The sequence below is a fragment of the Astyanax mexicanus genome, chromosome 3 (assembly GCF_023375975.1).
Source record: "Astyanax mexicanus isolate ESR-SI-001 chromosome 3, AstMex3_surface, whole genome shotgun sequence".
NCBI lineage: Eukaryota > Metazoa > Chordata > Actinopteri > Characiformes > Acestrorhamphidae > Astyanax > Astyanax mexicanus.
Window position 1 is genome coordinate 50,372,242 of NC_064410.1, and position 27,685 is coordinate 50,399,926.

The window sequence follows — 27,685 nt, forward strand, 5'->3', positions numbered from 1 at the left end:
TGTGCATTGCAAAATTTTGAGCAGAACTGTGCTCTTACTCTGCTTATTGAACCTTCACACTCTGCTCTTACTGGTGCAATGTGCAATTAATGAAGACTGGCCACCGGGCTGCTCCAATTTATCCATGAAACCTCCCACACTAAAATGACAGGTGTTTCAGTATATATGTGTATTGCAATATTAAAAATAAAAGAATTTTCACCATTTGTTTTACCAAAAAGTCATCCAAAATGTTAAAATATTAACATGCATGATTAAAGTAAATTATATTGGGTAGGAATGCACCAAAATAAAATCTTTGGGCTGAAAAACAAAAAAAATATTTATCTTTTTTTATTCACCACCGAAAATTTAATATCATGGCAGATGAGAACCGTTTTGTTTTTTTAAATATATATATATATCCATTTGTGTCAATCAGGAAAACTTAAAGTATGATGTTTTAAATTATTTACCATTGCACATGATATTGCACTCCCTGCGTTTGTATGCATATTAATACATTGCGATGACAATGCGGAAACAATATAATGTGAAGACGTAAATGAGTGTTGCTGTTAGAACAGGACTCTCTGCAGCAGACAGACATTGGCATTGGATCCTATTGGCATCATGCCTAATGTCAGGTGTGCTGCGCATTGAGCTGTGGAGCGGGGGACTCTTTGGAATGATGGGGCTCAGTGCAGTACTTCTGGGATGAGTTGGGGAGATAAGGCGGGTTGGTGCCTTTACTAACTCTCTGGTTGTTAAATGCAGTTAAGTCTGAGTCTGAGTTAATAGATATTTAACTGTTACTTTTACCAAAATAACACATAATACACTGCTCAAAAAAATAAAGGGAACACTCAAATAACACATCCTAGATCTGAATGAATGAAATATTCTCATTGAATACTTTGTTCTGTACAAAGTTGAATGTGCTGACAACAAAATCACACAAAAATCATCAATGGAAATCAAATTTATTAACCAATGGAGGCCTGGATTTGGAGCCACACACAAAATTAAAGTGAAAAAACACACTACAGGCTGATCCAACTTTAATGTAATGTCCTTAAAACAAGTCAAAATGAGGCTCAGTATTGTGTGTGGCCTCCACGTGCCTGTATGACCTCCCTACAACGCCTGGGCATGCTCCTGATGAGGTGGCGGATGGTCTCCTGAGGGATCTCCTCCCAGACCTGGACTAAAGCATCCGCCAACTCCTGGACAGTCTGTGGTGCAACGTGACGTTGGTGGATGGAGCGAGACATGATGTCCCAGATGTGCTCAATCGGATTCAGGTCTGGGGAATGGGCGGGCCAGTCCATAGCTTCAATGCCTTCATCTTGCAGGAACTGCTGACACACTCCAGCCACATGAGGTCTAGCATTGTCCTGCATTAGGAGGAACCCAGGGCCAACCGCACCAGCATATGGTCTCACAAGGGGTCTGAGGATCTCATCTCGGTACCTAATGGCAGTCAGGCTACCTCTGGTGAGCACATGGAGGGCTGTGCGGCCCTCCAAAGAAATGCCACCCCACACCATTACTGACCCACTGCCAAACCGGTCATGCTGAAGGATGTTGCAGGCAGCAGACCGCTCTCCACGGCGTCTCCAGACTCTGTCACGTCTGTCATGTGCTCAGTGTGAACCTGCTTTCATCTGTGAAGAGCACAAGGCGCCAGTGGCGAATTTGCCAATCCTGGTGTTCTCTGGCAAATGCCAAGCGTCCTGCACGGTGTTGGGCTGTGAGCACAACCCCCATCTGTGGACGTCGGGCCCTCATACCATCCTCATGGAGTCGGTTTCTAACCGTTTGTGCAGACACATGCACATTTGTGGCCTGCTGGAGGTCATTTTGCAGGGCTCTGGCAGTGCTCCTCCTGTTCCTTCTTGCACAAAGGTGGAGGTAGCGGTCCTGCTGCTGGGTTGTTGCCCTCCTACGGCCTCCTCCACGTCTCCTGGTGTACTGGCCTGTCCCCTGGTAGCGCCTCCAGCCTCTGGACACTACGCTGACAGACACAGCAAACCTTCTTGCCACAGCTCGCATTGATGTGCCATCCTGGATGAGCTGCACTACCTGAGCCACTTGTGTGGGTTGTAGAGTCCGTCTCATGCTACCACGAGTGTGAAAGAACCACCAACATTCAAAACTGACCAAAACATCAGCCAGACAGCATAGGTTCTGAGAAGTGGTCTGTGGTCCCCACCTGCAGAACCACTCCTTTATTGAGTGTGTCTTGCTAATTGCCAATAATTTCCACCTGTTGTCTATTCCATTTGCACAACAGCAGGTGAAATTGATTGTCAATCAGTGTTGCTTCCTAAGTGGACAGTTTAATTTCACAGAAGTTTGATTTACTTGGAGTTATATTGTGTTATTTGAGTGTTCCCTTTATTTTTTTGAGCAGTGTATATGATGAACTTCTAAAAAGGAAAGGAGATGCTGGAGGAGACATCTCTGAGTTTTAGAATAATGCAAAGGCAGAAATACGATGCTACCGAGTGACAGGTCCAATGACAGATGTTGTGGTGTAGTTCCATTTCTAGGGAGGAGTACGTCATCCTACAGTTTTGGGTACAGTGTAATGTATTCGGCTACATGATACCTACTCAGTACTTGCAGCACAGCATGCATTATAGCATTTGACATAGAAGCATAATTTAACCTAAAATCTAAAATAACGTCTCAGAAAGATCAGTGAAAGAGTAAGTGCCCCAATGTTTTGTCCATACAGTCTATTTGACTTTAACTGGAATTAAAAATGCAGTTTTCCACATTCGTTTATGACCCTGTCATTTTGTATCTTAAAGAATCTGCTGCTCTTCCCTGTGAATAATTGGGGGAGATTGGAGATTGGAGGCTGGTTTACACCACTTTGATGGCTCACACAAAAGCTGTATAGCACAGCATTGCAAAGGCAAAAGGCATAGCTTTGCTTTTTATTTTATTGTGATATATTTGTTTTTGTTACAAATGATACACGTCTCTGAATATATTTTGTTGAAAAATCAGGGCTTAAAAATACACAGACCATTCGATTACAGAAAGTATAATTAGTTCTGTTTAACTGTCGTATTTAATTAGCTTTTAATGAATCTGCTGCTACTAATGCATTTTGTCTTTTTGTGAATTTGTGATAACACATATTGTGTGAAAATGTATTTGAATATTGAGAAACATGGAATATTTTTTTATATTACATTATGTCCCCGCACTAGTTATGATTTTTTTTTGTAACTATGAGACTTACTGAGTCGAATAAAGCTGATGTCCTGTCCTGCCTATTGTGTGGTCATCTAGCTGAAGAGCTGATAAAGCCAGTTAGCGATGATTAGCTTTTAGCCTAACGAGCTCACCATTCACAGACACAAGGACCTGGTTAATGTAGCCGCCCATTTTCCATTATCCCAGTCTGGCGGTGACGTGCTGTCCTTCAGTTTTACGGACGCCTAATCACAGGGAAACAGAGAGAAGATAAATAGGGATGGATTGTTTTTATCAGAGAAGGCTGTGTAGTGTAATATATAAGGGATGTGACAAGTCTATTTGTACTGGATAAAGTACCTGTCATTTCACCAGATAACTAAAAATGAGCGGCACACTGTTATGGGAATTGTGGGATGATGTAAGCATTGGAGATTAGCATGAAATATCACCAGTCCGTCAGCAACTGCTAAAGCAATTAAATGCTAATATCAAAATGATTCATATATTATTGTTCATCCCTACCACAAATAATTTAGTGTCACAATCATTATTTTTGTTTGGATGATAAATTGTTCCAGAAATATTTATAATAAACTATATTGTTCTCATTTTAATCAGAATCACTTTATTTTGCCAAGAATGTTACACATACAAGGAATTTGGCTTGGTGAGAGCAACACATGTATGATATTTAATAGTTGCACAGACTATTGACAAACATTACAATATGAAAGAAGGTACAATAAACAATAAATAGAATACAAATATAGTTTAAATTACTAAATGAATAAAAAGCACTGAAGAGCAAGAGAAGCTAAGAGATAAATGTAATAAAATAAAATAAAAATCAGAACTGTACACATGTGAATATTATTTTAAAATATTCACATATTCACATACCTCAAATTATTGAGGTAAGTTTATGTTAAATGTTGTTTAAAGAAAGGGGAAGAAGCTGTTAGTATGTCGTGTTGTGCTGGTCTGGAAGAGGTGATGTTCATGATGTGAGGGCTCAGGTGTGATTTTGCCTGTGCGCTCCCTCACCCTGCTGATGTACACCTTTTTATTCCACTGATTATTAGCGGTGAAAATCACAGGGCATCTCACAAAACAATATTCTCAGGATACAGTGATTTTGTGATACTCAATATATCACAAAACAGTACTCTACAATACTTCACAGCATCTGTGTTACTGAAGAGGATACTATTAAATAAGCAAATACAAGAAATTATGAACTTATTGGTGTCAGTTTCACAGAATTTGACTACTGATATTCTTCACCACGGGTTTACCCTATTCATTTGATCAGCGCCACCACTTGGAGTAATGAAGCAGTAACTCAAACCTTTTTCCATTTTTCATGGAAAGCATTGGCTCTGATCAATGTAACACAGTGTGGAAATTGTAGAATTTTATGGAAAATGTGTTTAAAGTCACTCGTAAATATCAGCTCATTCATTTTAATGGGCTTTTCGTAGAAAAAACATAATGAACAATATTGAGGTCAGCATCATAATTCTGTCTTGTTGTCTGATAATTTGATAATGTAATTATTGAGACAGACCTCATGTCAGCCTTGTGCAACATTTGAAACACTTAATAACAGCAGGAGAGGCGGTGTCTTAAGGTGCTGTTAGTACAGTAATGCGATGTCTGTTCAATAGGTTGACTGTTACTGAGAGAGCTCTGGGTTCAGTGAGACACAGAAGGCCATTCACTCTGTATAATTGCTGTCAGACGTGTTAAAGCTACAGGCATTGCAGAATCATACTGGAGTAAGTTCGCCTCCCTTGGTAAAACTAGTCTAGCTTTTACAGACCATTATAGTGTAATTCTGCCTCGACGTGTCAGATAATACACCTGCTTGTGCGCCGGGCGGAGTCTGTAAAGAAATCTCAGCAGAAATGATGAATGATTCAAGATGGCGGTATAGATGACTGCATGACAGTAGTGCATGATGGCGAGTTTGTGCCTATCCAGCAGTTATAAACTTGAACACAGTGTTACACATGCTTGTGTGTGTGTGTGTGTGTAAGTGTGTGTGGAGTGTGTGTGGAGTGTATGGGTAAACATGAAAGACAGAGGAGACGTCGAAGAAGGAAGGAAAGAAACACAATGGTAATCAATCTCTGTCAGTCTTTCTTTCTCTCGTCTGCTGCTGCTGCTGCTAAATGTGAATGCGCTCACTTAACGTATCGTGTATGGAAAGTGATATTGATCGATCTGTGAAAACCGAGACACACATACACACACATACATACCCACACACACACACACACACATATGCATCCTCCCAGCTCTACCGGTAATGGAGATTGCTCTGTGACTAATCCAGAAGTGTGGGGATGAAAGATTAAAACAGAATCACCTGCTGTAGGTGGGGCAAAGTGGCAAAGAGAGAGAGAGAGAGAGAGAGAGAGAGAGAGAGAGAGAGAGAGATGTTTAAACACAGTTACTAAAGAGCTTAGAGTAGCTGAGCAAGGATTTTGGACTGAGCAGAACGCTCAACGTAACCTAGGCCATGGATTACACACACACACACACACACACATTAAGAAGAAGCAAAAGAAGAATGTTAAAAAACAGATGGGACACTGTCCTACTGAATTTTGTTCTGTTCAGAACTTCAAACACAACACAGCTCTAGCTGTAGAGCTGATTTCTGCTCATATGAGACTCATTTAGGAACAAATGTGACTTTCATTACACTCACTCACGCGGTATCACATGACTCCACGACAGCAGAATTGGTCTGGGATGACATTTCTTCTGCCTACTGATGAGTGTTTGCCTCCTAAATTGAGTGCCACACATGATGATAGGGTCAGTTAGGAATCACGTCTGCACAAAACACACTAGAGCTGCAAAATCATTTCTCTGTACTGCAGTCTGGCTTCTGATACTTTTAGTACTGTCTGCTCTTTATTTAAATACACCAGAAGAGAATTTTATATGAATAAAAATAGAAAATAAAAACAGACCTGTTGTTTAAGCTCTGAAATGTTGCACGTCATCCTGTGGCAGCCCCCCAGACCCAGATTAAAGCTAAGCCTTGACTAAACCAATTTCCCCTTAAGTGTGACAATTGACACTGAAGCCCAAGACTAGGTCAAATTACTCTGCAGGAAACCAGACCTTGGTGTATTGTTGGTAATGAGTGTTTTTATTATGTCATGTTGCTTTTTTATAACAAATCATTGTGATACTAGAATTTTAAAACTGTAACAAACCAAATGTGCACAAATTATCAATCAGGCACAAGGAAAATTATTTTAATTTTATGGACATTAATTACTAATAACATGTGGCCTTAAAGTTATCTTAGTCACAATTATAGAGAAGCACAATCTAACTACTAAACTGATAACACACATAAATATACTGTATATGTCTTATAATAGGAACTTTGAGTAAATATTAATGGCAAGCTCTAAAAACAGTCAGGGTTTTAAAAATCAGGGCTAGGTTTGTCACGAAAATTACATTATTACATTGTCATTGTACAATAAATGGATACAACATTATAATTTCACTTATTAAGCAGAGTCCATTAACGTGAATAAATCTGTATGTCAAATTGGATTTAAATCACTATTAAATCCATTTGATTTTATTTATATAAGAAATAGGGCTGCATGTCACAATAAATACATTATCAACCTATTGTACAATATATGGAACTGTTCGCAGAAATGTTTGTTGACCTTGATATCAACCATTATGTTTTTCTTAGCAAGAAAAGCAAATTAACATGGATTTTTTTTGCTTAAGAACAGCAGTTGAGTTTTATTTAATAAAATTACTATTCAAATATTTTAAAATGTGATATTTTAATTTGATTGTTTGAATATTCTTTAGAAAAAGTTAATTAGTCTTAAAAACTATGCATTTGTATTACTTTGCTATTAAATTATTATATCATTAGCATAAAATGACAAAAATAAGTATTATTGCAGTAATTTCTAGGACAATATATCATACACACAAAATGCCTAATCAGGGCTAAAATGATGTTTTGTGAACCTGGTGTTGGGGAATGACTGCTAAAGACTCTCTAAAGATTCTCACAGGGAAAAAAACAAGACAAAAATGTTCTAATTGGTTTGGGAAGTCATTTGCATATTGCACCCTTTGCCAATATCAGTTTTGCAAAATAAGGTAATAATTTAGAAGCAATATATTGTGCAGCTTTAGTCAGTGTAGCAGCACATAGGGATAAGAATAGATAAAGGAGTTTACCATTAGCCATAACACACAATAACAATAGCAAGACAGCAGCTAAAGAACAGGCTGCTGGAGGTGCTCTGACAGCCTCTAATTTTGCAATTGCTTAGAAATGGGAACCGTTTATTTAACAGTCAGTGTGTTGTGGGGACAATCTCACTAGAAATGCAACTTATGAGCACATACACACACACACACACACACAGATACATACAGGCGAAGACAGTGTGTGTAGCGCAGCTTCTGTCCTGTGGCCAAGAGGACTGGGCTTCAGTGTCATGTCGGGTCATGGGAAGGCAGCTTAGCGGGAGTTTGTCTGAGAGCTTGCGTGTCCTGCATGCTAGTAAATGTAGCATATGTATGTGTGGGAAAGGGTTCAGATTCCATTTGTGTGACCTTCTCAAAGGCCAACCTGAGAACATCAGTCCAAACAACAGTAACATAAGCTAGGCTAGCAGCAGCATTAGCCTAGATAGCATTTAACATGGTAGAAATAATGGCAGACAGCTGCAGTCATTAGCAGGGTAGATAATGTTACCAAATAGAAATATAATGGCAGTTTAAATCACATAAACACCACAGAACTGCTAATGGTGCCAGACATATTTTCTTCCAGAGCTGTAATTACTAAATAATGACCCTTAATCTTGGTTAATCTTACTTCTCAATACAGTTCAATACAGTTCAGTCCTGTTTAAAATTGTTACTTTTTAAGAGTTACACTTCAGAAAATTTCTCATGTTTCTGAAACTTGACAATAAGCCTATTTCACTCATTATGTACAAAATACACAGCTGAAAAATCTATTTTAAAACCAGCTTCTGTTGGTAGCTGGTTTCTTATGGTCTGAGCTGATCTTTGATGGTAAGGGTGGTTCAAAAACTGGAAATTTCATGCTGGTTAATTAGCTGGATGAATAGCTTTTGTACAGCACATTGTATGTTGTATTTGATTTTGATCATGCTATGCTTGGTCATGTTGGTTAAACAGCTTGGTAATGCTGGTCCTTCTGGTCATGATGGTTGATCAGTGTGATCAAGTTTGGAAAACATTTTATGTGCTGGTAATTTGCTGGTTAAGCAGCTCCTGAGCAAAATGAGTTAGGTTGCATTTGATTATTAGCTTGCATTTTATTATGGTCATGATATTCATGTGGTTTAACCAACTTGGTCTTGCTTGTAATGTTTTTTGACCAGCGTAATCACGCTTGCTGGTTGGCCACCTGGGTGATGCTGGTTACCTAGCATGGTCAAGCTTTGTTATAGTATTAACCTGTTTAACTCAAACAAAAACATACCCTATGCTGGTCAAGTGCTAATCTGGTGAACCAGCTTAAACAGCTTTAGGTGGCCAGTCTGTCACAGATGGTGTGAGTCTCTGGCTCAACTCACTTCAGTCTTGGCTAAATTCTAATTACAAAGGGAAATCTAAGATCTAATCATTTCTAATATTCCTCTGTTTTACATCTCAGATGAGACATGCTTTAATCATTTTTCTCCAAGTCTCCAAGAATTTAATTCTGATCTTAATCTCTTTTCTCTTCAGAGGGGTTTAAACGAAAGAATCGGAAACCTGTGAGCCTGCATTAATACAGTACTTAGATCTGCTGCATTTCTCTTGAGCCTATGAAAGTGTCATCAGTTCCGTAAGGACTCTAGGCATTAAAACATCAGCCGTGCACACTCCACACACCCTGCACGACAATGACGCAACTCAGCATTGGCCTCCCAGTTGGCAAACGCCATATTTAGCCCCACAGGCACCGTTAATACGTGCTCAGTGCCACCACTTCCATTTAGATTTTACAAACCAACAAACACTGTGCCCAGACATTCACCAATCTCATGATAAATACCAGTCCAAAATCTTTTATCTTTAAGGAAGTCCTTCAAACAGGTATTGATTGTGTAAAAACATTAAATATTCTGTAAAATCTGCTTTTTATAACATGGATAGACCTTTTTTATGTTCAGTACAGATGTTGCTCTTTATGTAAGGAATCGCTCGCCTACAGCCTGAAATTCTGACCACTGCCATTTCAGCTTGCCAATATCTCAACACTTCTCTTCCTGTCCTCCAATTAAGGATATCAAGTCTTCTCTTTAATCTGTGTCCACATATACCCAGATATAAAAAGAAAAAGAAGGTTTAATCTCCAATTACACATTAGCATGATATGTAGTTTACTATACATTTCACAAAATAAACATTTTAAATGACTAGCATCTGTTTACTCTGTTCATCCATATCCAGATCTTTTTAATAACTTAAGATTTGGCCTCCTGTCCACATGAAAAACACCATTTTCGTTACTGTAAATGACAGAGATTTTTGTAACCTCTTTTTCAGATGGCAAAAGACCTGCTTGTTTTTGGCTGAACCTTAAACAACATATACATACAGATAGCACTAGATTATAGATTTCAACATATAAGGAAATGTAAATGCTGTTCAGTTCTAAATATAAAGTGCTCTATTTGAATATAAAATCCATAATTTAGTAACGTGCATAGTACACTACTTAAATCACTGTGCTTTCTTTCTTCTTTTTGATGTGTGGATGTTTCTCTTCATGAGGTACCATCACTCCATAAAGGTTTTGTCTCTTTTTGGACAGAAACATTTTAAACATGGAAGGAGAGAAATCTTTCATTTTAAAAATATCTAGATATTGTTGGACGTAGCCTTATCCTCAAAGTGCCAACCAAAAAAGCACATCTTATATAACTAACTCTACAACTTAATTAAGTGTTGAAAGACCGAGACCTTCTAATTAAACAAGCAGAGTCAGGTGAGCTTCTGCTTGATTGGAATGAAACCCTGCGGCCACACTGTGCCCTAGTGAATAAGATTTTGAGCCTTAATCTCAAGGCATCCAAAGTTCCAGCCTAACAACCATTCAGTTAGTGGGAAAGCTCATGCTAATGGAGCGCTCTTAAGTTAAGAAAAAGCTCAGAAATTGCGTTCCTCCTGTGGGTTTCAGCTTCTGATCAGCTCTCACTCCAGTATACTGAATTAGCCGTGCTGAAGTCCCTGTGGACAGTGTTTAAACTTCAGCGTAATTACTCTTCTGAAAGTACATTTCAGTAGCTCTACTGCAGAGATCTCCTCAGAGCCGTCCCATTCAGCCTGCTCTCATCTCACACCCGCTTTCTGCAAAATTAACATTACCTCCCCAAATACATGAGTGGAGAATTCATCTGTTCCTATTTTCTCTTCCTTCCATAATCTATCTTTTTCTTCCTTTCTCTTTTATTCTCTTTCTCTTTATGTCACTCTCTTTCTCTCTCCTTATATCTCTTATCTTTCAATATCTCTCTTTTATCTTTTTTATTTATCTCGTTCTCTATGTCTTCCCTCTCTTCCCCTTTCTGTCTTCTGTCTCTATTTCTCTTCATCTTTCTCCTCATCTCTTTCACTCAATATCTCTCTTGGTCATCTCTTTCTTTCTCTCTCTCTCTTCCCAACTAACAATTAAAAAAAATTACTGTTCAATCTATTAAAGTTAAGTATGGATGTTCTTAGAACATATTTATTTATTGTTCTATTAATGTAGTTGTCACTTGTCAATGTTTTAATTTTTAGTTTTGGGAATGTTATTTTAAACATTTTCATGATGTAAATATTTCTCTAGCTGAGAATGTTATTTAAGAAATATTGTAATAACAATGTTCTCTGTTTGCTGGGTTCTCTTCTCATCTCTTTCTCGTTTTTTTTTCTTTTTTTTCTGCTCTTGTTCTCTCTCTTTTTTCTCCATCTTTATCACTCTCTCTCTCTCTCTCTCTCTCTCTCTTGCTCCATATCTCTCTGGTTCTTCTCTTTTTCTCTCTCTTCTCTCCTCACAGCTCCTTTTTTTACTCTCTGTCTCACTTACTCATACAGATTCACACATTGAACAGCAGGGGCTTATGGGAAAGGGGGAGGGTTGTTCTCAAGCACAAAGATAGGCCACACGCATACACACACACACACACACACACACACACACACACACACACACACACAACACACACAAAGCTGACCATTCCCGAGCCCCTGGCTGCATTTTTTAGCCCCTTTGGAAAGTTTCTTAGGAACACGAGAGAAGTTATGATCCACAGGAAACCCCTACCCAGCTGCCTGAAAGAAAGAGAGCATTGAAGCATGCATATTACACACACACACACACACACACACAAACACACATACTTCTTATATTGCACACTTATTGCTTATTGGTTGTATAACCTCAATAAAAGCAGACCGAAACCAAAATCCCCTGTATAAAACACACACATACACACACACTCATACTCACACACACACTTACACACACTCACACACACAGGTCCCTTCTTATATGAAGGAACAGCTAAGCTTAACTAGCCTTGACCCCTCTCTCAGCCTGTGGGTGCAGGGCTGTCCCACGCAGTGCTCACAGAGGGTCCTATAAGCACAGGGCTGTGTGTGTGTGTGTGTGTTTATGTGTGTGTGTGTGTGTGTGTGTGTGTGTGTTTGTTTATGTGGCAGAGAGAGATTGAGGGATCATTACCACAATAATTCACCTTAAAAAAGGGTTTCATAGCAACAGTTTAGCAACAAACTTGCAGAGCCTTTCCTATTGAAACCAGTGCACTGAACTGGAACTGAATAAAATGAGTGTCAGTGCCATGAGGAACACTTTCATTTATTTTAACCTTTTTTAGATTAGTATGAATATATTGAGTCAGCAATGTGTTTTTGAGATCACAACCTACATTTAGCCAGATATAAATTCTTAGAGATGCGGGTGAGCAGCTGTGTGTGATGTTTATTGACCAAAATTCAATGTTAGAACAATGTTTAATGCCAGCATCACTTTTGATCTTGAAAAGTGATGTCAGCTGCTATTGATACACTACTGCCAATAGAATAGGACTCTGGGCAGATTATGCTCCAGTTTGCTTGTCCCTAAGGTTAGCTAGCTCGTCACTAATGGTAGCTCTTTCCCTGGTAGCATTAGTATTTTAGCTGCTTGTCACTAAGGTTAGCTAGCTCATCAGCTTAAGTTCTCTTTCTGGTAACATTAGTTTATAATTTAGATTGTCGCTAAGGTTAGCTAGCTCGTCTATAAGGATGGCTAGCTCTCTAGCTCTTTGCTAGCTTCAATTCAATTTCCAGTAACATCAGTGTGTAATTTAGCTTGTTGCTAAGGTTAGCTAGCTCTTTGCTAGCTTCAGTCTACTTCCTGGTAACATTTGTGTGTAATTTAGCTCATTACTAAGGTTAGCTAGCTCATTACTAGCTTTAATACTATCACAGGTAACATTAGTATTTTAGCTAGCTCATCGCTAAGGTTAGCTAGCTCGATGCTAACTTTAGTTCTCTTTCCAATAACATTAGTATTTTATTTAGCTTGTTGCCACGGTTAGCCAGTTTGCACTTCTCTTTGTGTCGGGGAAAAATTAATCATGGTCCCTGAGGTCACAATGATTTACATAAACAAAGACTATAACTCCAGTGAGCCGGTGAAAATGAGCACATTTACCTTCTATTCAAAATAAAAAGTGTTCCTTAATCGGATACTGAATAAAAGTGGGAGTAGCTTGTTTTTTCACTGCTAACCAATCTGTGTGTAGATTTTAAACACACAGAGAAAGAACTGATTTGGTCTGTTTGAATAAATTGTTTATGTTTAGTAATGATAGAAAAAAGACAGAAAAAAATTATCAGACAGAAGATTCGGACTCGACCAGTCTCATCCACTGTCTCCGAGTCCACCTCACCCCGAGACAGAGACAAGACCATTCCAAACAAGGTTGAGTCTGAGACGAGATAGAGACAGCTCGTTTTCAGTACTACAACACTACTGGCCAGTGTTCCAGTTTCATTCACAGGATAACACCTCACAATTTATACAGGTGTAGGTGTTCCCAAGCTGTCACCTGAATCATAACTTCATGACCAGTGCACATACTGCTATACTGTTTTTTATAGGTATGTGTGTGTAGAATACAGCACCAGTCCAGCATTAGCATCTAGCATCTTTGTGGTGTCAAATACGTGTGTCCGGTGCCTGCGGGATAGGGTTAAAAGGAGATTTAACAGTAGAGCTAACAGCAGGGGTCATAGGGGCAGTTTGATTATAAGAGGGGGGTTTAGGCCATTGTTACGAAAGCTCTGTAAGTGTACGTAATAAAGGAACTCTCATGTAGACGCAGTGTGTATCTTCCCATATGTGCATCTGACATACTTCTTATCCCGTGGGATTAGGGGATCGCTTGCTGGTGGGATTAAGGATTGTCCATGGCAACAGCTGTCCACTCTACACAAACTCACATAGACAAATGCGAGTGCACACACACACAGACACACACACACAAACACTGATACAGATACACTTTACTACAAACTATGACATAAGGTGGTGCGTAAAGTAAAAAAAGGTTGTGTAAGGTTTCAGTGGACCGTGCATAATGAATCATGAAGTGTGTGTGTGTGCACAGGATAGGAGGTTGGGGTGTGTGTCTGTGTGTGTGTGTTTGTATGTATGTAGGTTGTGCGTATATGACCTGGTAATAAGGTCTTTACCTGGGCTAGTGACCAACTTACCTCTGACCCTCACTAAACATTACTGATCTCTGCCTCCTGCCAGCTCCCCGACTTCTTCTTCTTTCTTTCTCTACCTTCCACATCTCTCTGTTTCTCTCTCTCTCCATCTGTTACTTGCTCTATCTCTCTATCTCTATATCACACGCTCTCATTCCTCTTCATTCCCTACTCCATCTCCCCTTTTCATTCATCTCCTTCTATTTATCTCTTTCGTCAATCCTCCCTCCATCCACATCTCCTATTCCTTCTTTTATTTCTACAATTCCCCATCTTTACATTCTTCTCTCTCTTTCTCTTTCTCTGTCCCTTTAAATCCAATTCTTCCTCCATCTTCCTGTCTCATTCCTCTCTTCCTTTCTTCTACTTACTCTCTACCATTCTTATTCTGTCTCTTTTCCCCTTTCCACATCTATCTTTTTATCTCATTCTCTAATTCTTCTCACTTATTCCTCACTTTATCTCCATCAATCTTGTTCTCTCTCTGGTTATCTCTTTCATCAATCCTCCCTTGATCTCCTCTCCCATTCCTTCTCTTATTTATACATTTCTCTATACATCTTCACATTCTTCTTCTTCTTCTCTCTCTATTTCTGTTTCTTTATATTCAGTCCAGTCTCCTTCCTCTCCTTCTCTCTCTACGACTCTTACTCTCTGTCTCCTTTTCTCTCTGTACATCCACTCTACTATCTTTTCATTTCATTCTTATCCTTATTCTTCTCGCTTATTCCGCACTTTCATTCTCTCTCTCCCTCTCTCTCTCTCTCTCTCTCTCTCTCTCTCTCTCTCTTTCACAGCTGTTCTTCTGGTCGGGCTGTTGGCCAGCTGCCAGTGTAAAACACAAGCCCATCTAACCAATTCATCATAGCATATAGAGGGAAGAGAGCGAGAGAGTGAAAGAGAGAAATATATATACATAGATATATGTATTTACATTACATTACATTACATTACATTTGGCAGACGCTTTTGTCCAAAGCGACTTACAATAGTCAAGTACAATGTAAAATAAGTTTAAAGGTAAAACATCTTTGGATAGGGATAAAAGGAGGTCAAAGGGGAATAATAGGATAGAGGAGTGAAGGAGGGGAAGAAGGAAATGAGGTTATTTGAGGTTATTTGTGTGTAGGGCTGTGGTTTATGCTGTATTATATTGTTTACTGTATTAGTGTGTTTAACAGACACACTGCACACTAATCACCATCATTATCTCATCATCATATCACTGAGCCAGACTTACCCAAACAGCTCATTTCCATCTGCCAGGCAGGGTGTATTCTCTTTATCGCCGTCTCTCTCTCTCTCTCTCTCTCTCTCTCTCTCTCTCTCACACACACACACACACACGTGCACACATACAGTACATACACATGCACACATACTCTGTCCACGAGTGAACTCACCCCCGCAGTCAGGGCCATATCTACCCCTTAATCACGTGTTATCCCAAATTACACCACAACCAAACCCTGTCATTATAGAGGAGGATACGCAAGGATACAGACACACACACAGGATGCACACAACACACACACACACACCCACTGGTCTACACACTGAGCTACAACCCTCTGAACATTCCTGCCAATAGTGCAGCCTCATATAACCTAAATGGAAACTTTATTGGATAGGAATAAAACACACTTTAGTGTACACTGTATGTCCAACTGTCTGTGGACTGTTAAGTTGAACCCATTGCTGAAATTGCACCCATTGCTGTACATGTACACACAGCTTTTCAAGTCCCTGTAGAGACAAACCGTCAATAGAGTAGAACCTTCTGGAGCAGATGAACATAAACCTACTGGCACCATGCCCACCAGCATTGAGTGTTTTCAGTGCCAGGAACATTAGTGAGGTCAGAAAACTGGATGATTACAACCTCACCTAATCCAAAACTCCCAAACTGTCTCTAAATACTGCACAGAGCACCAGCACTGCTCCACACTGTAATGCCGGGGGACTTTATACCTATCCCAGATATTAGGCCTAGTGCCAATAGGTATTTGCTCCAAAAAGTCCTTTTCTATTGGCATTATTTCTTTACAGGAATTTAACAAGCTCCGCAGCACTAGATTGTGTCAGCATTGAGTCAGCAGTGGGTGCAACATTTAAAAGGTTGTATCATCACTATACGGAAGCTATTTTTTAAGTTTTAAAAATGTCTAATGGTCTCCTGGAAGTCCCTGAGTTTCTGTTTTTTAAAAGTTTTCTCAGGACAGCAATAACAATAAATTGTGTATTGTTCTAAGTGAAAGTAATTTCAGAAGACGACTGCCAAATGATGTGTCCCAGTTGCGTACTAATTGCCACTGCTAACTATTTTTGGAGAATGTAGTATAGATAAAAGTGTCAAAAGTTGAGCATACTCAAATATTTTTAGTTTAATAAGTCAAATAAGTTTAGTTATAACAGACACTATTATTCCACAGTGCAATTCAAAACAAAAGGAGCTGCTCATGTCTGAAATAAAACTAAATTATGTCATGTAATGGTGAATGGAGAATAGGGCTGTAAGATATTTTATTTTTTATTGTTATTACTGTATGAGTTTTTTATGATAAACACAAACAAAAGAGCTAGTGAGGTATAGGTAGAATGAGATATAGTGAAGCCGAGTGAGGTAGAGGTAGAGTGAAGTAGAGTGAGGTAGATCAAAGTAAAGTGAGGCAGAGCAAAGTCGAGTGAGGTAGAATGAAATAGAGTGAGGTAGAGGTAGAGGGAAGTAGAGTGAGAAAGCAAAATAGATTGAGATAAAGCGACGTAAAGTGAGCTAGAGGGAAGTAGAGTAGGGTAGAGGGAAGTAGAGTGAGATAGAGCAAAATAGATTGAGAGAAAAGTAAAGTTAGGTAGAATCTGGTAGATTGAGAGAGCGAAGTAGAGTGAGGTAGAGGAAAGTAGAGTGAGGTAGAGGGAAGTAGAGTGAGGTAGAGGTAGAGGGAAGTAGAGTGAAGTAGAGCAAAGTAGAGTGAGAGAGTGAAGTAGATAAGGTAGAGTGTGGTAGAGGGACATAGAGTGAGGTAGAATCAAGTGGAGTGAGGTAGAGGAAAGTAGAGTGAGATAGAATCAAGTGGAGTGAGGTAGAGGAAAGTAGAGTGAGATAGAATCAAGTGGAGTGAGGTAGAGGAAAGTAGAGTAAGGTAGAATCAAGTGGAGTGTGGTAGAGGGAAGTAGAGTAAGGTAGAATCAAGTGGAGTGTGGTAGAGGTAGAGGGAAGTAGAGTGAGATAGAATCAAGTGGAGTGAGGAAAAGGGAAGTAGAGTGAGGCAGAATCAAGTGGAGCGTGGTAGAGGTAGAGGTAAGTAGAGTGAGGTAGAGGTAAGTAGAGTGAGGTAGAGGTAAGTAGAGTGAGAGAGCAAAGTAGAGTGAGAGAGCAAAGTAGAGTGAGGTAAAATGAAGTGGAGTGAGGTAGAGGTGGAGGGAGGTAGAGTAAGGTAGAGGAAAGTAGAGTGAGGTAGAATGAAGTGGAATGAAGTAGAGGTAGAGTAAGGTAGAGGAAAGTAAAGTGATTTAGAGCGAAGTAGAGTGAGGTAGAATGAAGTGGAGTGAGGTAGAGGTAGAGTAAGGTAGAGGAAAGTAAAGTGATTTAGAGCGAAGTAGAGTGAGGTAGAATGAAGTGGAGTGAGGTAGAGGTAGAGTAAGGAAGAGGAAAGTAAAGTGATTTAGAGCGAAGTAGAGTGAGGTAGAATGAAGTCTAGTGAGGTAGAGGTAGAGGGAGGTAGAGTAAGGTAGAGGAAAGTAGAGTGAGGCAGAGCGAAGTAGAGTGAGATAGGGCAAAGTAGAGTAAGGTAGAATCAAGTGGAGTGAGGTAGAGTGAAGTAAAGTGAGGTAGAATCAAGTAGAATGAGACAAAGTGAAGTAGAATGTAGTGAAAATAAGTGCAGCCAAGCCAAGTGTTGAAATTTAGGATCTTTATTGTATTTCACGTCGACTTTTAACAGCATTATTGTACATCATATTTGTTAGTAAAAAACAGATGTTAATATTTACGTACTAACTTGCCTACTAAACTGCACTATTGTAATTGGCGTATAATATAAGCTTGTAGTATTAGTTTGTATAGCTCAAAAGGATGCAGCCCATGTTTTTTTTAATTGCCATTTGCTGAGAAGTCAGTGTATGGTAGTGTGTGTGAGTGTGTGTAGTGTGGTACAGATGCAGTGTGTGTTTGAGCAGTGCTGAGTGGTGAAGAGCTATCTAAACAAAGTGCATTGTGTGCTTTGTCTTGGCTGAATTTTCAGCCCCGCCCCGCGACACCTTCAGAGCAGACCAGCAGCGTATCGTCTGTGCGGTTTTGACAGCTGATGTGATGACCTCTCTTTTTGTCTCGTGCTGAGTGTGTGTGAGAGTAAGCAACAGATGGGCTTGAAACGTCAGTGTGGCGGCATGTTTTTGGGGGTGCTGGGTCTTGTTTAATTTGGGGGGGTTGTATGTGTGTGTGGAAGGGAGGGAGCCGCAGTGTTGGTAATGATGTTGGGGTGTTGTTGGGACACTGGCCAGCCAATCAAATCAAATGTGGGGGAAGGGAAGGAGAGCGCAGATAAAGAATGAGGGAGGAAAAGAGGAGTGAAAAAGAGGGAATTCTAAAGGAAGAAGGGCCGAGACGAGGGGGGGCACGATGTGAAAGGGGACAGCCAAAGACCTGCTGCTGGACCAGAGCTGAGCTCTTACGCAACTTCAGCTTTTTTGGGGATGGCAACACAGCGGGGCGTGTTCCTGACTTGGATCTTTGTGGAATACACAACAAAGACTGTTAAAGTGTATCTTAGTTTCTGCTGTTTTTGTTTTTGATATAATGTTAGTCTATAATTTTTCTATACATTACAGAATGTAATGATAGATGGATAGATAAAGCACTTGGAAATATAAATAAGTAATTGGAATATTTTTATATGGATTACTTATACTCAGATTACTTTTCTGAGTATAAGCACATGCGGATCTGATATAATACAACCAAACAGTTATATGATATAATGTGCTGCTAATTGATACTAAAGTAAAATCATGTTGGGTTGGTTCTCTGGAGAAAGATTAAGCCTAGTCATAGACTTTTAATGGAAAACCTTCATTCAAGACTAGCCTTAATCCCCTTTTTTCATATTTTCGGAACATTTGTAATAATAAGACATTCTATACTGACTTGACTGACATTCTGTACTGACTTCATTTAATTTTGTAGTGACGTTTTTAAAGTATTGTTTTATATTGTGTTTAATATCTTATAATCCAGCCTGACAGACCATTCAGTTACTTTAAAACACTGCGACCTTTGCAAAGCTTTGTGTGTGTGTATGTGATGATATACAGACTCTGTGTTGGAGAGATATCTGTTGTTTGTAAAATATGGATGTGAAATTAATCTTTTATAGTGGATGAATGATGATAATGAGTTTCTACAGTGTATGTGTGTTGGCATTAGCATTAGGCTCAACTCAGTTCTAAACGTTCTGTTCACTTCTGGTTTAAAAACAAAAAAAGCATGTGGTTCTCCTGCCAGTAAAACAGAGAGATTCTGTGATAGTATCAGATATGATGTTATGCTTTAATGATTGGTTGTAAAACAGTTCCACACTGCAGACTCTAAACAAAACTCTATATTTACCTTTTAAGAACTCTCCTTAGTGCTGCTGGCTGGGCTGTAATTTCCTTGTAACTACACCTTGAAGACGTGGGATGGTGCACTGAACTCTGTGGTTAAAACAAAGATTGAAAATTAGATTAGTATTACAGTAGATAATGCATGATCCATTAAAATATGCCTAAATTAGCCCCATTCCCAAATCTCTAGATTGGATTGTAATATCTTGAAAGTAGACGTTTTTTTCCTTCTCCTGTAAAGTTGATGTTTACAGTGATGATATACTGATTGTGATGCAAATAGATAAGATATTTTTGGAATGCATAAGTTCATATATAAATAAACATAGCACAAAAAGTAAGCAAATTTGTGTTTGGTAGATATTTTTCAGCTGTTTGGCATTGGCAAAGAAGATTTGGCAGTTATTTCATAGGCACAACCCACATATACTCAGTCAGCTCTGCTGCTCAACCCACAAATGCATGTTTCTTACCCATGTGGCTCAATTTAAAAGGAGAATTAACATGCTTTCCAATGATATGGCATTTATTGCCAAGAAGCATTGTTACAAAAAAAAATCTACTTTTTGTCCCATGTTTTACATAAGCATCTCCACACACACTGCAGGTTAGGAGTCAGGCTATATTGATGGTAAGGAAGGCAGACGCTGTTGGGTTTGGGTTAATGGAAGTTAGGGGAGGGTAATCCCTCGCTCTTCTGTTTGAGACTCTTTGAAAGAGAGCTGACACATGAGGTGTGTGAGAAGGTTTTCTCTGGCTGGATTTGGAAACCTCTTTAAGAGGGAAACTGGGTTAAAGGCAAGGGTTGCCCCTAGCAACGGGCCTCCCTGTAAAATGGCTCCCCACGCCAGACCCTTCTGTTCACACATCCTCCCTCTCTTACACACACACTCAAAACAGCGCATGATTTAACCTTAGTCATAAATTAGGCCTGTGTTCGCTCAGAACATTTTTATAAATAACAATTAAACAACAAAAATCAAACCATAAAGTAAGCAGCTTTTGGTGCCTCCTAGAGCTCCTAGGCTGTGCTCATCCAGGAGGAGTTTCATTGAATTTACAGAATAATTAGAGTAGGACATTTTAAATAAATAGTAATGAATAAATTGTACCACAAAAGTATGCATCTAGGCTCCGAGAGGTTCAGCGAGCTATGTGCTGCCACTATGATCAGGAGACCGCCGGTTCAAATCCTGTTGATGTAGCTTTCCATGCTACCGGAGCACACATCAAAGGGTGATGTCGATCAGCACAATGCATCTGTGAGATGATGTATCATAACCGAGTCGCTGCGCTTTACTCCGAGCATTCTGTTCTGCTACTCAGCAATGCTGCATCAGCAGCAGTATAAAAAGAGGTTGACTTTACATGTATCGGAGGAGGCATCTGCTAGTCTTCACCCTCCTGGAGTTGGGGCATCACTAGTGATGGTGAGAGTCAATCACTCTCCCTATCACTAGTGGGTTGGGTAATTGGCTGTGTAAATTGGGGAGAAAATTGGAAAAAAAATATATATATATATATTGAAAAAATGTATGCCTATAGGTTCAAAGGGTTAATAGCAGTGCACTCTTTTGTTCTCTCTCTGTTTCAGGCACAGCACAGATCATCACGGCCAGTGGACCAGGAGAGCTCTGGAGATGAACTGTATGATGATGAGGACTTTTACTCTGGTTCAGGATCAGGCAGTAAGTGTGTGTTTGTGTGTGTATATGCACACTAAATCATGAAATCATGTCAGAACTTACGGGAGCAAGTCATGATTAAGGGGATATAAAATGGATTTTATATACAGTATATTATGGACACAATGCCTACACACAACTAGATATGTACTGCCAATCGAATGGAGCAGATAAACATGAACCTACTACTGTCACCATATCTAATGCCAGGAGTAAACTAGAGGGGTATAAATATAAATCTGTACCTCAGATTTAAGCTGTGGAGCAGTGAAATGATGCTGCTCCATACAGTACTTTTAGGATGAGTTGGAGAGTGGTGTGGTGATCATCACAGCAATGTTCCAAAATCTAATAGACAACCTTTACAGGACAGTATAGGCAGTTACTTCAACAAAACGCAGGACAAACTCTTTAATACACTGGAATTTGAAGGAAACGGTGATTAAGCTGCAGTCCCAATACTGTTGTCTATATGGTGGATTTCTGAGGACACTAACTTTTGTCAATCAATTGGCAATTATAAACTTGGTTTTATAGTAATCCAGTGTTTTTTATTTAGAGTTTAAAAACCTTAAATTATGTAACTTTTACTGTTTAGGAATTACAGTGTTTTCTTTCTTCATTTTACACTCTCAAAAGTAACTGCACAGAGAACAATTTACTGTCTAGCTGTTGCCTGTTTTTGTTGGTATTTCTTGACAAATTAAGGATTAGCATTACCTGTTCTGGTAATGTTTCCTAGGGCTGAATTTGCATTTAGTAGTCATTCATAGGAACTCTCAGTTTGTGGTCCAGGTGTGATAAAAGTGAAGGAAGCCATCAGTAGGTTGAGAAAATAGGCTAAGTTATAGCAGGAACCTTGAGTATATTATTGTGATTTCATTATCTCTGTTTATTGGTAGATTATTGATGATTTAATGGTAAAGAGAACAGATACTAATATTTTATTATTATGAAAACACTCTATTAATTACAGTGTTAATCAAATCATTTAGCTGTACAGTGATGTACTGTGATTGTATTAGCACTAGTTCACTGATGGTTTGTTTGTCTGGATTCATGTGACTCCAGCACTGGTCGCATTGAGTGATCGTGGGGGAGGGAGGGGTGGGGGTCTTTGCTAATGGGAACTGGAAATTAGTAAATTGGGGAAAATCCCATTTCTTTCTCATTTTCTTTCCTGTAACTGAGGTTAAGCTTGAGTTCAGGTTGATGGTTTTGGACAGAGTTTTGAGTCGATGCTGATGTAAGTCAGATATGAGACTCGCTACAAGATTATTGAGCTGTGTATACACACACAACTGTTATTACTTTACACAAACACACATCCTGATAAGGAGAGCAGTAGGTAGAGCATGCGTGTGTCTGTACCTGTGTGACAGTAAGAGAGACCAAAGAGAGAGAGAGAGAGAGAGAGAGAGAGACCGAAAGAGAGAGAGACAGACTTTGCAACAATGTGACAGCAAATCTGGATGAGTGTGAATTGCTTGTTGGGGTGGCAGCTGCGTTATTTAAAAGTCCTGCACAGACTTCCAATCCCCACGCCAGCTGGTATGATTTTCTCAACACCTTTTCGTCTCTCCCTCTCTAGCTCTCCCCCACACACACATGCGCATACATACACACACACACACACACAAATACACACTTTCCACAAGTTCTTATCAGGATACCAGCCCCCGTACTGTTACCCCAACATTCAGTAAAATGTCCTGAATCATCGGTCACAGATCTCTCCTCTGTTCTGTTAAGTAAAGAACGCTGCTTTTTGAGTGTGTTAGTGTGTGTGATCACCTGATTTGCAGACGGTAATGAGATTATTGTAAATAAGATCACTTAATCAGTTGAAATCTGGGCGTTGACAGCTTTTACTCTCTCTTTTCTTTCTCTCTCTCTCTCTCTCTATCTCTCTTTCTCTTAGTGTGTGTGTGTGTATGTGTGCCATTTGTTTTTTTAATGCAGTGCAGTTGCTTGCATATCATTACTGTCAGACTAAAACATTGGATGTCCATTTTTTTTTTTTTTTTTTTTTTACTTTTTGCCATAATGTAAATCTGGCAGATGTCCTTTTTTATATTGCGTCAAAACCTGACCAATAGAAATGCTCTGAATTGACTTGAAATGAAGATTTTCAATTTCATTTTCTCCTTCTGTAAGGCTGCCATTTTGCGTGACATTTGTGCACGACAGCTTTAATTTAAAACTATATGCCAGATGTCAGCAGGCATAGGACTGGCATTGTGTCCCATGACTTTTGCCATGTCCTAAGGATGATTAGGAATGCTATGCTGACCTGCGGGAAATGTGTGTGGGGCTTCCTGCATTGAATGTAGATGTGATGGTCATCTGTTGGTCATTTGTCTAGTCGCATGGACAATTCTAGCCAGTTGTCACTGGTCACAATCATTACCACCCACTGTATTGTCCTCTGTGGGTGGTAATGCCTTCTATGACATATTCCCAGTACAGATCACACTGTGGATCAATTAGTTACCTTATTATTGTTCTTTATCTTTGACAGTCTTTAACCAGAACCTATTGGCATCATGCCTAATGCCATGTGTGGTCAAGAGGGGTATAAATCTACCCGTGATTGAGCTGTGGAGCAGTGGAACTGTGTTCCCTGGAGTGATGGCGCTCCATCCAGTGTTTTGCATTAGTTGGAGATTTGGGTTTGAGGTGACGAGGTGATAATCCAACACCATGTTCTCACAAATGCCCTTTTCACTCAATTTAATCAGCTAGAATATCTTCAGTGGAAAGTAGAGACAGTTACTCCAACAAAAGCAGGACAAACTCTTTTTTTTTCATACTCTTAGTATAGTGTTTCTTAATGTTGGTCAGATTTTATGTCTGTGCTTCTCCGTCACTGAACCATTCACACAGCACAGCAGTGAAGTGTAGAAGCTCTGCGTTTTATTTTCCCACCAGTTGCTCGTGGAAGATTGAAACACTGCGGGAGTTTATTCTCTACACGCCTGTAGATGTGAGTGACACAGAAATTAATAGATGGATGCCGCTGTAGTAGTGCGACCAGCCACACTGATTAACACAGCGGTGCACTATACTACACGTGGTGCGGAGCTACTTCTGGCTCTCATGTGTTATCTGTCCCTTTTATCTCAAGACCAAGACGAGACTGTGTCAGAGTAACACTGAGAACTAGACAAGACCGTGGCCATTCATCTTAGATCTTAAAAACCAGACTGAGCACTTAAGTCGTCTTTGCCTTTTCATGGCGCTGTATACTAAAGGTCTCCTTCTGCTAGAATCCACCTTTTCTTGTTGTTTGTGAAATACTATAGGTCTCTCTGAGGTATATATGCATGCTGCATTTAAAACGTTCTTCAGCCTCCATTGTCTGCAGTAGCTAGTAAAAGAAAATACTCAGAAAAATGAGTCGATCAGTAACTATAGTACAGTAACTATAGGTTTTAATCTGATCTCCAGGTTGATTCTGCTTTTTATAGAGACCTTAAATATACACTTGGGGAGCACGGTTTGACAAGGTAGCACAACTCAACAGAACACTGGTGAAAGCGGGCGCTGTTCACACCGCTTTATGATATTTTATAACATTTTATGGTTATGGAGAGCCACTTAGCCGTGGGGAGAGTGGCGTCACAGCGGGCAGCCACCGCTCAGTGGCATTGATAACATTTCTATCGGCCGTGGGAATGCTCGCATTGCGACACTAAGAGTCTGACGTTAAGTAAAGGGTTAACTTTACCTAGTACTCAGTGCTATATCTTTACAACTAGCTATATGTCCACAACTAGACATTTTAAAATGAATTAAAGAAATGATGTAATGAGACATTTAATAAGAATTTAGACTACATTTACTTTACCAGGATAGTTATTTAAATCTGGGTTTTTTTGCCCTGAATGTGTCACTCTGGATCTGGTATCCTCAGGGCTGTGTGTGCATGCCAAATCCGATCATTTCAAGTCAGATTTGAGTCACTTTATTTCTAGTCACTTTTAGCTGTATTTTTACTTCCAGACTGAATCTGATTTTTACCACATTTAGATTGATTATTGATAGCCTGGACAGCAAAAAATGTTGTTAGAGATGCACAGTGTATTGTATAGGTGCGATAGTCAAATTGCAGGACAGGCAATGTAGGGCCCTATAATATTTGAAATGGCAAGAACACAAACAGAATCGCAAAATGTAGAACAGAATAAAAAATCCTAAATGGATTTGGCAAAATTTAAAACCGATTTTATAGGCTCTGGCGAGGTCATGTAAGGAAAATTAAACTATACATATCTTGCAGATTTCTCGCAACTTTCTCGCATTTTCTTGATACAGAATGAAATTTAGCATAATTTTTCTTGACAAATCTATCAGAAGCAGATTATATTTATTACTCATATCTTTGATATATGAAGTGCATTATTTATATTATGACATCTAAAATCATTGACTTTATCACCAGTGGAGAAATCTTGTGAAAAATATTTTCAATATTGCATATTTATTGTAGGATAACAAAATATTGTGTGTGTGTATATATATATATATATATATATATATATATATATATATATATATATATATATATATATATATGCCAATATCATGCAGCCCTACTATACAGTGCACTTTCTGCCCCAAAATAGTGTACTATAGTTGTAGTGGTGTCTGAAAACTTGTAGTGGTGTCGAAATGTTTGTGCAATGGAACAATGCATTGCAATATATAGTGTACAACTTATGTAGACTATTTAATGTGGAACACCCATGTTGTACAGCAGCGAGCTCACACACATAATGACGTGTCTGAAAACACCCATATTCCCATATTCTGATCCCTATAATAGTTCTCGTTCAGTTCCTTGGCAGTCCGTTATGGTATCATTACTGCAGTCTTACAGTCAAACTGACCAAGATATCATATCACACATTAAAGTGCTGAGAATATTGATCTATTTCTGTCTCTCTTTCTGTCTGTCTCTCTGAATCCAGTCCCAGAAACAGAAGCAGGTCCTACTAAAGTGGGCGTGTCCTTTACCACAGAACAGCCCCCACCACTTTCAACAACACAGGCCACCGGACAAGCACCGTCTGCCCCACCGGCCCCAGAACCCAGCAGCACCCCTCCACCAGAAACGGAGCGCGAGAGCGGCGTGGAGTGGGAGAGAGAAAGCGAGAAGGACAGGGAACTGGAGATGGAGCTGGAGAGAAAACGAGAGCAGGAGGAAATGGAGAGAGCACGGGAAATAGAGAGGGAGCGGGAAAGAGAAGAAGAGCGAGAACGAGAGAAGGAAAGAGAGAGAATGCGAGAGATTGAAAGAGAGAAAGAGCGAGAGAGGGAAAGAGAGAAAGAACGAGAGAGGGAGAGAGAAAGAGAGCGAGAGCGGGAAAGAGAGAGGGAGAGAGAAAGAGAGCGCGAGAGGGAGAGAGAAAGAGAGCGGGAAAGAGAGAGGGAGAGAGAAAGAGAGAGAGAGCGAGAAAGAGAGCGTGAGAGGGAAAGAGAGAGAGCTAGGGCAAGGACTACCATAGAGCCCAGGTACCCTACTGTTCCAGTGCTGATCACAGGCCCTCCTGTAACCGTGGCCGAAGCAGAGGACCTCACCACCACAGAAGAAGAAGAAGAAGAAGAGGATCTGTTCATCTCCACAGAACCGACCCCACCATTCGACCCATTCAGCGACGAGGATGACATCACCACCACTGAGGTTCTTCCCAGCACTGCTGTCTCCACTACAGCTGAGCCAACCACGAGTCCAACCACGCCCAGCACCGCCCCTCTGCGGCCACGCAAACCACAAGCCACACCCAGCCAGGCAGTGCCCACTGAAAGCAGCGCACGTCCAGCACTCACCCCTACTGTACAGGTAACTCACCAACACCAGAGGATGGAGTTTGTTTCATGTGGTGTTCTGCAAGGTTATGTACTCGGCCCACATTACTTTCAATTTTTCATCATCACAGTCAGGAGCACGTCATCTATCCAATAGACAAAACAGTATTAATCTGCTGTTCTGTATAAAAAAGAAATATATATTTTTTAATAAATAAAATGATTGAATAAAAACAATGACATGCAAAAGCTAATAGGACAGGAACTAGTAGCAGGTCTCATGTCCTACAGAAGCTGAAGAATGCTGACCTGCTGCAGAATAGGCATGTAGAATCTCTGCATCTGCATTGAATGTGGATGTAAATTCTGTCAGTCACAATTCTAGCCAAATTTTGCCGGTCACAATAATTACTGATACACACCATACTGTGGATTGAGCTGTGGAATGTTCAATACCTGCACAATCTCGAAAATAGAATGTCCCATCCATCTGATATCCACTGTCAGGCCTCTGATACTTTTCATTGCCTTACCACAAGCACAACATCGCTCACAAGATAACACCTCACAACTAAAGTAACAAAGGTAACAATTGATCA

The 27,685-nt window shown here is 39.7% G+C and overlaps 2 protein-coding genes across 3 annotated transcripts in view; one reads left to right on the top strand and one right to left on the bottom strand.

Moving 5' to 3' along the window:
* The window catches only part of rad21b (RAD21 cohesin complex component b), a 634,821-nt gene that overhangs the window by 64,202 nt on the left and 542,934 nt on the right, over nucleotides 1-27,685 (bottom strand). The gene's annotated exons all lie outside the window — the stretch shown is intronic.
* The window catches only part of sdc3 (syndecan 3), a 58,989-nt gene that overhangs the window by 21,184 nt on the left and 10,120 nt on the right, over nucleotides 1-27,685 (top strand). For both annotated transcript variants that reach the window (XM_049475942.1, XM_049475943.1), the window contains exons 2-3: nucleotides 21,185-21,278; nucleotides 26,249-27,120. In XM_049475942.1, the coding sequence (XP_049331899.1) occupies nucleotides 21,185-21,278; nucleotides 26,249-27,120 (966 nt within the window). The remainder of the gene's footprint in view (nucleotides 1-21,184; nucleotides 21,279-26,248; nucleotides 27,121-27,685) is intronic.